Raw genomic sequence first — 13,505 nt, 5'->3', positions numbered from 1 at the left:
AGGACTGCCTCAAAAAGCATCATATGTGGTAAATGTTTTTATTATTATTGATTGTACACAGTGCAATTGGGTTGAATTTCCGGCCCAAATATCGTACTTGTGACACAAGTCTGGCACAAATATTGTACTTGTGAGGCGAGTTGTGTGTGATTTATGAGTGTGGCACAGATATCACATGTGATATGGGTGTGGCACAAATACATTCATGCTATGAGTGTGGCACAGATCATACTTGCAACATGAGTTATTATCGTTCCCTTGGCAACGCTGGGGCGGGGCTTCCCCGCGCTCCTGACTGGCCCTCCCCTCTCCCAGGGAGGCTCCCTCCCCGCCCCCCACACACTGGTACAGTCCAGGCGTGCCCCTTCCCAGCGAGCACGAGTGGTACCGCCCCGCGCCAGAGCCGTTTCAGTTCAAACCTTCAGAACTTCTGTCCCTGTAACGGTCCGCGCGGTGATGTCAGGCCAATCGCAGGCGTGGGGGGGCGGGACGCGCTGCCTTGGAGCTCCGCCTCTCTGGAGCGGCGCCGCGCCGCGCGCATGCGCGGGGGCCCGGCCGGGGCGGGGCGGGGAGGTGCTTGCAGCGGCGGCGGCGGCGGCAGGGGAGAGGGAGAGGGAGAGGGAGAGGTAGAGTCGCGCGGGGAGCGCGGACGGCGCGGCCATGGGCTGCACGCTGAGCGCCGAGGACAAGGCGGCGGTGGAGCGGAGCAAGATGATCGACCGCAACCTGCGCGAGGACGGCGAGAAGGCGGCGCGGGAGGTCAAGCTGCTGCTGCTGGGTGAGGCCCGCGCGGATCTGTGGGGCCGCTCCGCCCCGCCCTGGTCGTCTGCCAGCGGGACCGTCCGGGCTGGCTCCTCTCTCTCTCTCTCTCTTCACAGGCTGGCGTCCTCCGAGGGGCGGGGGCTGCACCTGCCCGGGGGTCCCGTGTGGGAGGGGGGTCTAGAGGAGGAGGCTTAAAAACAGCCTGGAAGACACCCCCCCCACCCCCCCCCCACTGCTTTGCAGACTCCTGCTAGGGCAGTGGTGCGGGGCGGCGCAAATTGAGCAGGCGCCTGGTACCCCTCGGAAAATGCCAGCTCCTTGCTGTCACACTTTTATTTTTCTTTTTTGGACTCTGGACAGATTAAGGGAGCGAGTCTTCTGCTGCAGGCAGGGTCGGGATCCCTGCGTTTGCAATCTCCGGGTTTATCTCGCGAATTGCGTGTGTGGCGTTTGCCCCCCTAACCGTGACAATGTTGCCCGGTGCCGCTTCCTGCTTCAGACTCCGCAGCGTCCGTGTGCTGCCTGCCCGTCTCTTCCGCTTTTCGTTGCTGCCGTCGTGTTTCTTTATCCTTCCCCCGGGGAAGTACGGATAAAGTACTTGGTCAAAACGCTGCTCTGAAATATATCTCGGAGAAGAGCGAGTCATCCTTATACTGCGTCTCTCATTTTTTTTTTCTCCCAGGTCACTTATAAAATGTCACGCTTTGACAGTTGTTGGACAGGAAACTTAAGTTCTTTCCTGTTGAGGTGGAGAGGTGCAACCAGCATCATACAGACAAAAACAAATGCAATCCGAAAATGGTCCGCTATCCAGGTTGTAGTCTAGAGGAAAAAGCAGTCGTGGGGATCATGGGCAGAGGTGTGACATCATTTATTAGACTAACAAGATTTGTGCAAAATGGTCACGCATCTGACCATTTTTCATATGAGGGAAGCCACAGAAACATTTCAGGAAGTCGGGCGTTGGTTGCTGCAGTAGTTTCTCAGGCTTGGGATGCTCCATGAAAGGTTTCTGCGCCTGTGATGACAACTGCTATTATTGCAGGAGCCCCAGGCTCCTAGTTCTTTAAGAGAAAATTAAATCATGTTTGAAACATGAATCAGTTCTTGGACTCTTTAACATCGGTGAAGTCTTTCATGTGTGCTTATGCCCAAGTATTTACAGGGCATCCATAAAAGCACAGTGGAAACATACCCTTCTGTGTACACTGTGAAAACTAGCAAGTTATTTTTCACTAGAGTCAAATTCTTAAGCTATAAGAAAGCACCCAGTGCAGTTAACTGGACTCAGACTTTATGTTATTAAGTTTGTCATGATAAGGCCAATAACAGAAAGAATGCTTATAGATTTCAGGTAGATACTTTTGACGTTTGTGTAGCTTATGTCGTTTATCAAAATTATGTTTGTTCTTGTATTTAGTTACTACTATGTAGGCTTGTCTGTCTATCCCAAGTGAAAGAAGTACAAGAAAAACCTGTAGAATCTACAAACTACTTTTTAATATTGAGACTACAGTTTCTTGTTCAGGTCCAAGGAGAGAGATTTACAATGTTAATTTATTTCGAGATTATTTTACATGTTCGTTTCATCAAGGGCATGTCTAAAAGCAATTTAGTTAAAGATATAACACACTGATATAACAACCAGTGCAAATTTGTGTCTGAACATTTCCATTGTTTTAAATCTGGCTTGAGCTTTAAATTAACCTCCTCATGTTAAATAACAAGCAGGTTTAAATGGTGCCTAAGCAAAGTTATGCCAGCTTACCTAAACCTTTAACATCATGTCATTATTTTTATAGTATCATGTAGTTTTGTGTTGGTACCTAGTTTTGGACTGTGTTATAGTAATTTATTCTTTTTTTCCTAATGGCATTTTGAGAGAGAGTAATGGTGTCTTTTGCATATCTCAGTGCATATTATGTAGAGTTTACTTGATTTTTAGGGAATCTGAAATGCAAATAGGAGATATGCATATATTGATCTGAAAGTGCCTAATATTGTTTTACACAGAAATGTCAACATTATAAAAGGGGTTCGTAGGAAATACGCAGTTTTTCATAAAAGACCCCCCCCCCCCAGTTTATAAAAACATTATTGAAAATATGTTGTACCTTTTTGCATCGAAAATTATCAAACTATATTTTATTTCTGTTTGCTTGGGGAAAAATGTTTCGGTGAATTGTGTTTACATTTGAATAGATTTCAGTTTTGAATATGTGATAACTTTAACCTATTAAATTTTAATTTGTAGGAGTTTGTATAAGTACTTGATATGAATAAGAAGTTCATAAATTTCCTTTTTCTGATTTTTATTTGAAAATAACTTCCTTGATTTGTTGTTTTAAAGAGTTGTTGTGTTTTGTTTATATGTTAACAGTAGGCCTATGTATGGTGTTCTGAAAAGCAGAGTTAGGTATCTTGATGGGAAATTGAGACTAGATTTCCAGATGAGGGAAGCAGTAAATGCAAGCTTCATTTGAGTTAATTACAATTAAAGTTAATTAAATATGTATTGTAAGCTTAACAGTTTTTTTCCTAGTATTTCACTGAAAATACATTCTCTTAAAAATTAGAGGAGCACCAATACATCGGTCCATATCGTATCAGCACTGATAAAAATAAAGTTGGCATTATTGGTATTTGGCTTTTTTTGGCTGATGTGGTCAATAATGTCACCAATAAATGCCGTATACATGTGTGCAGCTGCAGCACGCATGCAGCCAGGAGCTTGGAGAGCAGCGTCTGAGTAGTAAGCCTGTCATGGGGAAAGAGTGGGGGTGCAGATTGAGGTCTCTACAGCGAGGGAAGGAGTGGAGCTAGGGCAGGGGCAGGCGCTGCATATCTGGGGAGAGGTGGGGCACAGCGCAGGCACTGGTGGCTCATCCAGGGGACATGGCTCATGCTGCTGCACACACCCCCAGGGAAAGCATGGGGAGCATGTGCCCCCTGCATGCGTGTGGGGCGAGAGCTGGCTGCCGCCCCCTGCTCGGGGCCAGGAGCTGTGCTGGGCTCTTCCTGGTGGGGGCTGGGCCCAGGTTGCATTTGGGGTAGGTGGGGGCAGGGTGGGCAGTGGCGGTGCTGGGAGGGGGGCCTGTGGGGTGGCTATGGTGAATTTTAGGGTGGCTATAGCTGTCCCCCGTAGCCTCCTTCTCAGTGCCACCCCACCTGTTGCACCCTTGTACGGCTTGGGGCCAGCCCCCACTAGGAAGAGGCTGGCGAGCGCCCTGAGTGCTCAGCAGTAGCCCACCCTTGCCCTGCTTACAGATCCAGGTGCACATGCCCCCCATCCTCCCCTGGGGGTGCATGCAGTGGCAGGAGCTACCCACTTGCAGCCCTCAGATGAACTGCAGCTCTGTACCATGCCCTGCCCCGGCTGTGCAGTGCCTGCCCCAGCCCCACTCCCTCCCTCACTGTGGAGGCCTCTGTCAGTGCCTCTCCTCCAGCCCCTTCCCTGCAACAGACTTACCAGCCGGACACTACTCTCTAAGATGCCAGGCTGCATATTGGCCATCAGTTGGGTATCCGCCTACATGACTGGTTAATAATCAGCCATCAGTGTCGTATCACCCGGCCCAAAAAATCTTTATCGATGCACCCCTATTTAAAATAAAAAAGTTCAGTTTCTGTTTACTAATATCTTCAATGGAACTTGAAACTCATTTCAAAAGTGATTTCAATTACCTAAAGAAGAGAATGACTAATATTTAAGAATTGAAAGCAGAGCCTAGGCCATTGACATAAAAAAAAGCTAATTTAGGGTTCTTCTCCTATACTTGGTTCAGTCTGTAATCACTTTTTTCCCCCTTTCTGTTTCTCTTTGAGTGATCACGATACAATCTCAATAATTATCTTTAAGGTGATGACTGATGAATACATCTCTTTACCCCTGAACTGACTTATGTCCAGACCTGATATTTGGCCTGCTTTGTCCTTATATAACCCATCTGTTAGTTTAAGCTTGATGTGGTGAAACAGAAATCTTATGCCTCCCCACCCGCCTTCCTTTCTTGGTTGCTGTTATCCCATGTCTCAGGCTAGTAACCTGGGCATTATCTCTGAGCTGGTCCTTTAAGTTTCTCATAACCCTGTCAGTCTGTGCGTGTCCTTTTGTTTATCTTGAAGAGCATCTCTTAAGACCTATTTTTCCTCCCTGTCCAGTTGCTCATCTGTTTTTCATCTTCTGCACTATTGTCGTCTTTCGCCCTGACAGGATCCCATGTTTTCCCAATTCAGGATCAATTCAAAATGCTGCTGCAAATATTGTTTTTCAGTCATGTCATCTCTTTTGTCATTGCTGCAGGGGATTTTAGTCCTCTTTGTATCAGACACAAATTGCTGGTCATCACTGTAATGCTTTTCATGGGTGACATACTAACCCTATACAGGCATCCCGCATCTTACGCGGGGGTTACGTTCTAAAGGCAGCGTGTAAAGGCAAAAATCGTGTATAGTGAAATCACAAATTACCGTGCCAGTGGTGACTGCCTTTGCCTCCAAAACCTGCCGCTGCGGAGCCGCACTTAGAGCTGTTCAACCAGCGGTGGTGGTGGTGGGGATGGCTGCGTCCTGCCTGGCCACCACCATGCCCTGGGCGTCCCGCCTGGCCACACAGCTCTGGGCATGGCTCCATGGCGGCGGCAGGAGGTTTTGGAGGCAGAGGCAGTCACCGCTGGCAGCGTGGTGGTGGCCGGGCCTCCAGGTAAGTGGCAGTGCCGTGTGCAGACTCAAGCTCCCCCCATGTATAGTTGAATTTGCGCAAGTTAAATGCGCGTAAGATGCAGGATGCCTGTATATCTTATGTTCTGCAGCTATTGGTCCCGCTCGTGTAAGTACTGCTACTTTTTTTTAAAATTCTTCTTAAAAGCTCTCTGCTTGATACCTGGTTTGCTGCAACTGGTATGTTTCATGCAGACTATAAATTGGTATTTTCATTTGTTTCCTTTTATATTCACCTGCTGTTTATCAACTTGTGCTGAGTGCCTTTCAAGAGAGAGAGTTTACGTTATGCTTGTAGAGTACCTAGTACATTAGGGCTCTGGCTTCAATGCTATAAATAATGTGTTGCTATTTGGACCATAATGTCTTCAGGTTGTACCATTTAAGTCCATGGAGCCTCCAGTCTCAAGTTCAATATTTAAATAAAACAATCCGTTAAATTAAAAAGAAAAAACTAGTGCACTTGCACAACTTTAACTGTCCTCCCTGTTTCATGGCAGACCGCTCTGTGAATCTGATTTTTGGATTATGGTTTTTGTTCCTTTTATAACGGTAACCCAGATACCCTTTTTGAGGCTGTTGGTTTATTGTTTACACCTGGGCACTAGTGTAGCAGCAAGAAAGGCATTGTATATTGCCCTGGATGTATAATTGACCTTTTTCATAATAGTGCAGTATTACCTTGAGTCATTTAGTTTGTTGCAGGTTATCTGCTGGTTATTTCTTACCAGTATTAAGTATGCTGACCTAATAGGTGTTTCCATAAAATTATCATCAGGGATCTGGGTTTTCCGTTTACCATGGAAAAATGGAAAAAAAAAAAACCCTCAGGTTTTCCCTTTTAACTGAGAAAAAGGCAGATTTTTCATTTCAAACAGAGAAACGCATGGATTTTCCACTCTTGCAAAGTATTCTCTGTAGGTTGGCATAGTTCCAGCCTGCAAGGAGCTGGTAGAGCAGGAGGAGGGTGGTCATCAGGGGGTGCCATGGGCATGTGCTTTCTCATGTATGTACATGGCCACCAGGCAGCTTGGAGAGCAAATCCCACAGGTAATTCTGGTGTGTGTGTGTGTGTGTGTGTGTGTGTGTGTGTGTGTGTTGGGGGGGGCAGAATTGAGGTCCCCATAGGGAGGGAGGAAGGGAGTGCGTTGGGCAAGGCTGGGGCTGGGCTGTGCAGTTTGTGGGGCTTGGGGCCTGGGGTCGGAATGTGACCGCAAGACCCTGGTGGAGAGCAGGACAGCTGTGTGTGGCTGGTCCGGGGGGTGGGGCTGGCTCTCTGCCTCTGGGTGCACTCCTGGGAGAGATGGGGAGGCACATGCCCCCTGATATGTGCATGGGGCAGGGGTGGGCTGCCCTCCATGGGCTCAGGGCTCCCTGCCTTGCTGCCCTCCCCTGGGGCTTCTGTGGCCCAGTGGGTGGCACCCAGTGTAGCAGGGCAGAGTGGAGCTGGGTGGGGAAGCTTGTTGCCACCACTGGGAGCTCTGCGCTGCCCTCATAAAGTGTCACCTGCCTGCCCAGCTCTTGTTTCTCCCCCCGGGCTCTGCTCCAGCCATGCTGCCCATGGGGGATGGGGAGTCGCCATCCATGCTTTGCTCTGCTGCAGCAGCTGCCACCTCCTGCAGGTGGCAGCTGAGGCTTGGGTACTGCTGCAGGGGGCTGTGAGTCTGGGTCCCTGGCCCCATAACCCTGTAGTTGGGGCCCCCCCTCTGGCAGGGTGTAGGTGGGAAATGAGGGGTCTGGACCTGCATCCTGGTAAGCGAAGGGGGCAGCTCTGATTTTCCATGATAAGATATATATTAAAATAAAATATCAAAATATGTATAGGTATTTAGGATTTATTTATTGTAGTGACTGAGGCACTGGTAGGCTTCAAAATTGCTTTAAGATTGTAAATATATCAAGAAAACATTGTGTTCAGTTGATAGCTAGCTAGCTCTCAATAGTGATGTTCATTTTAATCGCAGATTTGGGGTTTTTTTTAATTAGAGAAGTTGCAATTTTTATCAGAGAATTTGCACTTTCTTTAACAGAGAAAACCAGACTCCCTGATTATCATGGGGTGTAATAACATCATGGTTTTGGTTGCTGTATAATTGTTTTTAGTATAGCAACATTTCTGTCAAATGCAATTCCTTTTTAAAATTGCATAGTGCGCTTGTGGTTCGTATTATCTACCTCAGGGTTGTCCATTTTCTGAGCAGCTGGGAGCCCCATGCCCTCTGGACTGCCTCCTGGGCAACACAGCATAGGGATACCACCTCTCCTGTTGCAATGACCTCTTATGGTCCTCCCCCCTAACTGCACTATGCTGCCACACCACAATGTGGCACACCGTGCTGACCCCTGGGGTGTGCTCGAACATAGATGCCAAAGGAGGGGAGGGGAACCCAGAGACTTTGTTTGCTGTTGTAGCTCAAGCTACTGCGGGGAATGACAGCTGGGCAAGAGTCCAGGGGCTGCAGCTTTCTCACAGGCTCTGAGCCACCTTATGAAATGTGCTTGTCTCTGATCATGTAAGATACAGTTAGAGCAGGAGTTTCAAAGGTAAAGCCTGGCCCACAGAGCCCTATCATCCATCCTGCAGTGTTGGGTATGCAGGGCTGGAATGAGTGTGCATGCTGAATGCAGTATATTTGGGAGTGGGCTGAACAGTGCAGGAAGCCGGTGTGGGACACGTGCTTTATATGGTGTCTGTGTTAGACCAGCCCTGTGTTCAGGATCCTGGGCTGGTTTGCTCAAACCAGTTATGTCTGCCCAATCCAGCTTGTAGATGCTAGTCTCGTGCAGGCACCACATGTCGCCTGTGCCCTGGACTGGGTCCTCGTACTGGACAGGGCTGGGGTTGGCATGTACTACGTGCAGCATGTTGGGTCAGTCTGCTGCAGGCTGCATGTGGTGTGCAAGGCTGGATCAAGTTATGTTACATGCACACTGGACCTGTCCCCCTATGCATCATGTACCATGTGCAAGGCTGAGGCCAGCGTGTGCTGCATGTAATTTGGGGCTGAGGTTGGAGCTGGGGCTGGTGTGCACTGGAAGCAGGATGTGGGGCTAGTTCATGGAATGTGCTGCATGGAGCATCTGCACCAGGCTTGCCATGCATGTTGGTATTGGCATGTGGGACTGGTCTTGGGGACCTTGCACCCTGGCCTTGAACTCCTTAGTTGTTGCTTGGTGGGGGGGGGGAAACGCCCCCCCCCATCACTGCTGCTAGGCCCTTCCAGAGCCCATGGCTCTGGTGCCCTGCAGCTCCTCTTCGCTGCTATCACCTGCCTCTGGGCCGCCCAGTGGGGAAGCTGTGGCAGTGCAGAGAAGCCACACAGGGCAGCTTGGGTGCGGGCTCTTGGTGGCTGCAGCATGAGGGGCCCAGCAGCGGCGAAGGGATGGGGGCCGCTTTTCCCGCGCACTGAGTAGCAGCTTCTGCCTGGCTGCTGCCACAGGCGAGTCTGGTGCAGGGGTGGGGCAGGGCGGGCTGGGGTTGGGGTTGTGCATGCAGGTTCTGAGTGGTCTGGAGCTAGTCTGCTTTGTTGGGCTGAGTCCAGAGCAGGTGCGGGGAAGGCTGGGGTAAGGGCTTTGTGTGTGGATCCCTGCCGCTACCATGGGGCTGGGGCCAGTGGTGGTAGCAACTGGAAGGATCCACCACCACCTGGGCTGCCTAAAAAGGCAGTCCAGCTGTGGAGCTGCCCCAACCCCGTTTTGTGCCCGGGGTGGTGGGACACACCATGGGCCAGATATGCCTGGCCCAAGTGGGACTAAGGGATGGGACAAAGTTCCTCCATGGGCCAAATCTGCCCCATGGGCCATATTTTGCCCACCCCTGCTCTAGAGACTGTTTCAGAGAGGCTTGAGCTTTCATAGGCAAAAACCTACATTGTCACCTGTTACAGTTAGTAAATTTAAAGGGATTGTGTGTCCCTGTATTTGTCTTCAATTAACATGATTTTCCTTTTTTATGAACAATTGAGATCCAGTAAGATGCTGCAAATTGACAGATACACTCTTTCACTGGGTCTTTGCCTGAATAATGCATCCTGCAAATCTTGGCATAAAATGATGTTTTTTTTCTGTATTATGTGATTATACAAGAAAATCAAATATACGTGATTTAACAGACCTTGAAGTTGGAAGCATGAATGTGAACACAAGAATGAAAAGCAGGAGAGGCTAAGGTGTTCTGGCAAGGCATTTAAGAAAGCAACATGCTTTGTTCCATAGAAATATCAAGATAAGATTCAGGTTGAATTGTTAACCATTATATTGCCTATTATAACATTTCTTTACAATTGGATTTGGGCATGAGGCTGATGGAAGCTTTCCAACATAAACCGGATTTCTTATCATTTTTATCTAAGTTAAGGTCATCCATTCTAATCCATCACAAATATAAATGGTACACTTTTTCACATGGGTAAACTACCAGTAATACAAGTTGTTTTTGTTTTTTACAAATGTTATGGTTCAGTTAATGAGGATCTCAATTTAGATGATCAATTATTTATTGCTTTTTTTAAACAGGCTTTGCTTTCAAGTTGTAAATTAGATATATTACATTGATACAATCAGCAAGCTGTGCCTTTGAACGCTGTCATAAGATTGTGGCAGCAGTCTTTAGAATAAATATAAAGAAGTGCATGGGCTACTACAGTACATTTCCTTGGTTGCTGTTTTTAACAAAATGCACAGTTAATTAACATGTATATCCATCAATACGGAATAGAGAATTTAATTGATAGTTAAGAAATCAGCTGTTGTCACCAAGGCAATTGTCCTTTAAGGTTCTATCATTAATCATTAGGCTTTGTCTGGCCTAGTCATTAGTCATATTGTAAATAGAGTGCAGTTAACTGGAGTTTAGACTGAATTGTGACCAGGTAAAAGCATTTACTAAGTGGAGAACCCAAAAAAAGAAAATCAGATGAGGATATAAGACCTTGAAAGAGAGAATAAGAAGTTTGAATTGTCTGAATTTGTTACTTGCAGTAATACAGAATTAGCAAAATGAACTGTAAATGGGGTTGAAATGCCCCATTGGGGCATCGATCCAGTGAGGTATTGGTAGGATATGGATAATCATTTTGAATGTTACAATAATAGCAAGACAAGGTTCCTTGGGTGAATCTAATATCTTTTATAAGACCAACCCAAATAGTTGGAGAATAGTTATTAAGCAAGCTTTCGGGTTCAAAAACCCTTTGTCAGGCTAAGGAAGTTTCAGCAGTTGGTGTGTGCTCTTCCTGGATGGAATGAAATCAGATTCACCCAAGGAACCTTGTCTGCCTGTGTCCTTAGACCAACACGGCTACAACCTACACCCCTACAATAATAGCAAAGCAGCTTTTCTACAAATAGTCGTGTGCCTCAAGATTAACTAAAGTTAGCATAAAACAAGGGTGACCAATCTGCTGCATGGGTGCCACAAATTGCATGGGCAGGTTCAGAGTGGTATGCAGCAGATGGGGAAGGAGACAATGCAGTGGCAGGTAGGGCTGGATGGAGAGCAGCAGACCAGGCAGGGGAAGGAGATTGTAGTAGTACTTGGGGAGGCTAACTTGTGGCATGCCTGACAAAGGATTTCTCCACTGGCATAAGAGGTAGAGAATTCAGCTTTTTGAGTTGCAACAAGATTTGGCTTGCCTACAGATTATATGAAAATGGAAAGACAAATCCTGGTTCCTTGAGTTTGTAAAAACCTAGGGAAGGGAAGGAGTGTGCACATGCCTTTCCTTCTGTCTTTGTGGCTTTTGTGCTAATTCTATCTTCTTGGAAACACCATTTTCCTAAAGCAGAGTATTTTAGCATTGATGAGAAGCATTTTTAACATCAACTCTTCTAAAAATTACTCTTTGTCCTACTTCTCGTATCTTTTGTGAACAGAGAGGATTATAGGTAGGGACCTGCCAAATTCATGATTTTATGGAAATCCAGGTAATGCCCACAAAATCTGTGGGGTGGGGAAGGGGGACTTAATGAGCGCCATGGCAGCTCACCACCAAGGGGGGAGAAGGAGACTACCCACTCAAAGGGCAGCCAGCAAGATGGCTGCTGCTCCCATCCCTCACTGCTGATTAGCTATGACGGGTGCCCGTCATGTGGCCCCACCCCTCTCTACCAATCAGCAGCGAGCGACAGGGCTGCAAAACGGACAGCCTTCACAGCCAGTCAACAGCAAGGGGTGCAGCCACTGAGGCCCCGCTGCCAAGCAGAGGAGTTTGTGGGGGGTGCTGTGCTCTGTCCGTGAAATGGGTGCCCAGGCCTGCGTTCTGCCTGTGAAATCTGGGGGCAGCTCACACGAATTAGGTAGGTCCCTAATTATTGGTGTAGTCAGTTGTCAGATCAATTTTGGTTTCTTTGGGAATTATAAACCCAGAATGTTTCAGAACTGGCCTGATGTGGTATATCTAACATACATGTATACTGTCACATTTAATGTATTGCCAAAATCTGCATGGATTTTGATTTGAACACACACTTATGTCTCTCTTGCTCTTTTAGCTTTTTTTGTTTAGTTTTTTTCTTAATTTTTCGTGTTCTTTCTGGCTTTCCTAAGTAATTGGTTGGCTGGTTTACCAGATTTAAAAATAATCCAGAGAGATTTCTCAGAAAAAAAAATGTTAAAAAAACTTGTTGGAAAATGGATTGTTTCTTTTCTTTGACTTACTGCATGTTGAAGTCAGTCATAGCCTATGAAAAATTGGAATTTTTAGGCTGCTTTTTAAGGTTTTGATTTTAGTATGTAAAGGAGATTCTTCTTTAAAGAAAAAAGGTAACTTGGAAAATGTTCTTCATAAGGCATTAGTGGAAAATGAAATTTACCTTCTATCCTAAAATTCATATTTCTGAGTGGCTTTTTTTTACTAGTAAATGCTGTAGTTCTCAGTGAGTAATATGTGAATTTATGAAGCAGCTAGTAGTGTATGACTATTTATGCTTGTTATTTTTAAAGTGGTTCATGAATTTTCTTTGACACAAGCATACAATTTACCTATCAAAAACATGTAATTAAATATTTAGTAGACTCTAATGGTAACTAAGCAACAGAAATGGCAAAGAAACATCTATATTCATAGCTCTAAATGTAGTGCACAATAGTGAAAATTGTGTGTTGGAAATGGTGAAACAGATTTATCATTGCTAAAATGACTCCAGACTTTTTCAGATCTCACTAGTGGTATATAATATAGGTATTGGAAATCTAGTGACTAAATATTGACTTAAAATTTTTAGGCACTGATTCTGCATACACGCATAACTTTGTTCACATGGGTAAAGTCAGTTGGAACTACTCATAAGAGGCCCAGTGACTGAACAGATCTCGTAAGAGGATTAGAACCATTGACTATTTTTCTTTCTTACATTTGATTATACTGGTTTTAAATGTTGGTGAGTTATTGTAGGTGATGCAGAGTACATCCACTCCTATATGTTTCACTTGAGTTTAAAGTTGAGGGATTTTAGCTGCACTTATACTGGTGGTGTAGCAGTGGACAGATGACATGATTCCAACAGTTTAGCTGATACATGATCCCAGGTAGTGAGTATGTCCTGTTCCCAAGAATGATTATGCCATTATGTCCATGAACAGCATTAGGTACATAAGCCAAAAACTGCATTCCTGAAGACTGCTCATTTGCCACCAGTTTATGTAAATGCATGAATTCCAGGGGCACCTTATTTTTTTTTTAATGTTAGCATTGCTCTGCACATTCCCAGAAGTTCCTCACTTTATCAGAGCTGGGTAGCTTGGCACCCAGCTTAAACTTAAGTCTGATCAATATCCAGAAATTAAGTGCTCCTTGAGTTCTGTTGGTAGACTTTCTGAAACTACTCCTGACATGCTGGTGGGAATGGGCTCTTTGTAAAATGCAGTTGAGGCTACTGTTTTATTTCAGAACATAGCTAGAAGAGGAACAGATGGAAGTGGCAGTAATGATATTGCCTTTATACCACACTAAAGAACAAGGGCCCCGTGGTGAGGGAGGAAGTGGGGCTGGGATAAGGGCAGACGATGCCCAGCCAGGGCGGGG

The 13,505-nt window shown here is 46.2% G+C and overlaps 1 protein-coding gene across 1 annotated transcript in view; it reads left to right on the top strand.

Moving 5' to 3' along the window:
- The first annotated feature begins 601 nt into the window (after positions 1-601).
- Positions 602-13,505, top strand: part of GNAI1 (G protein subunit alpha i1) — a 47,165-nt gene continuing 34,261 nt past the window's right edge. Inside the window, exon 1 of the mRNA XM_006274677.4 lies at positions 602-778. Within this exon, the coding sequence (XP_006274739.1) occupies positions 661-778 (118 nt within the window). The 5' untranslated portion in view covers positions 602-660. The remainder of the gene's footprint in view (positions 779-13,505) is intronic.

The sequence above is a fragment of the Alligator mississippiensis genome, chromosome 4 (genome assembly GCF_030867095.1).
Source record: "Alligator mississippiensis isolate rAllMis1 chromosome 4, rAllMis1, whole genome shotgun sequence".
Lineage (NCBI taxonomy): Eukaryota > Metazoa > Chordata > Crocodylia > Alligatoridae > Alligator > Alligator mississippiensis.
Note: the sequence above shows the minus strand (reverse complement) of the source record. Positions and strands in the feature narration are given on the sequence as shown.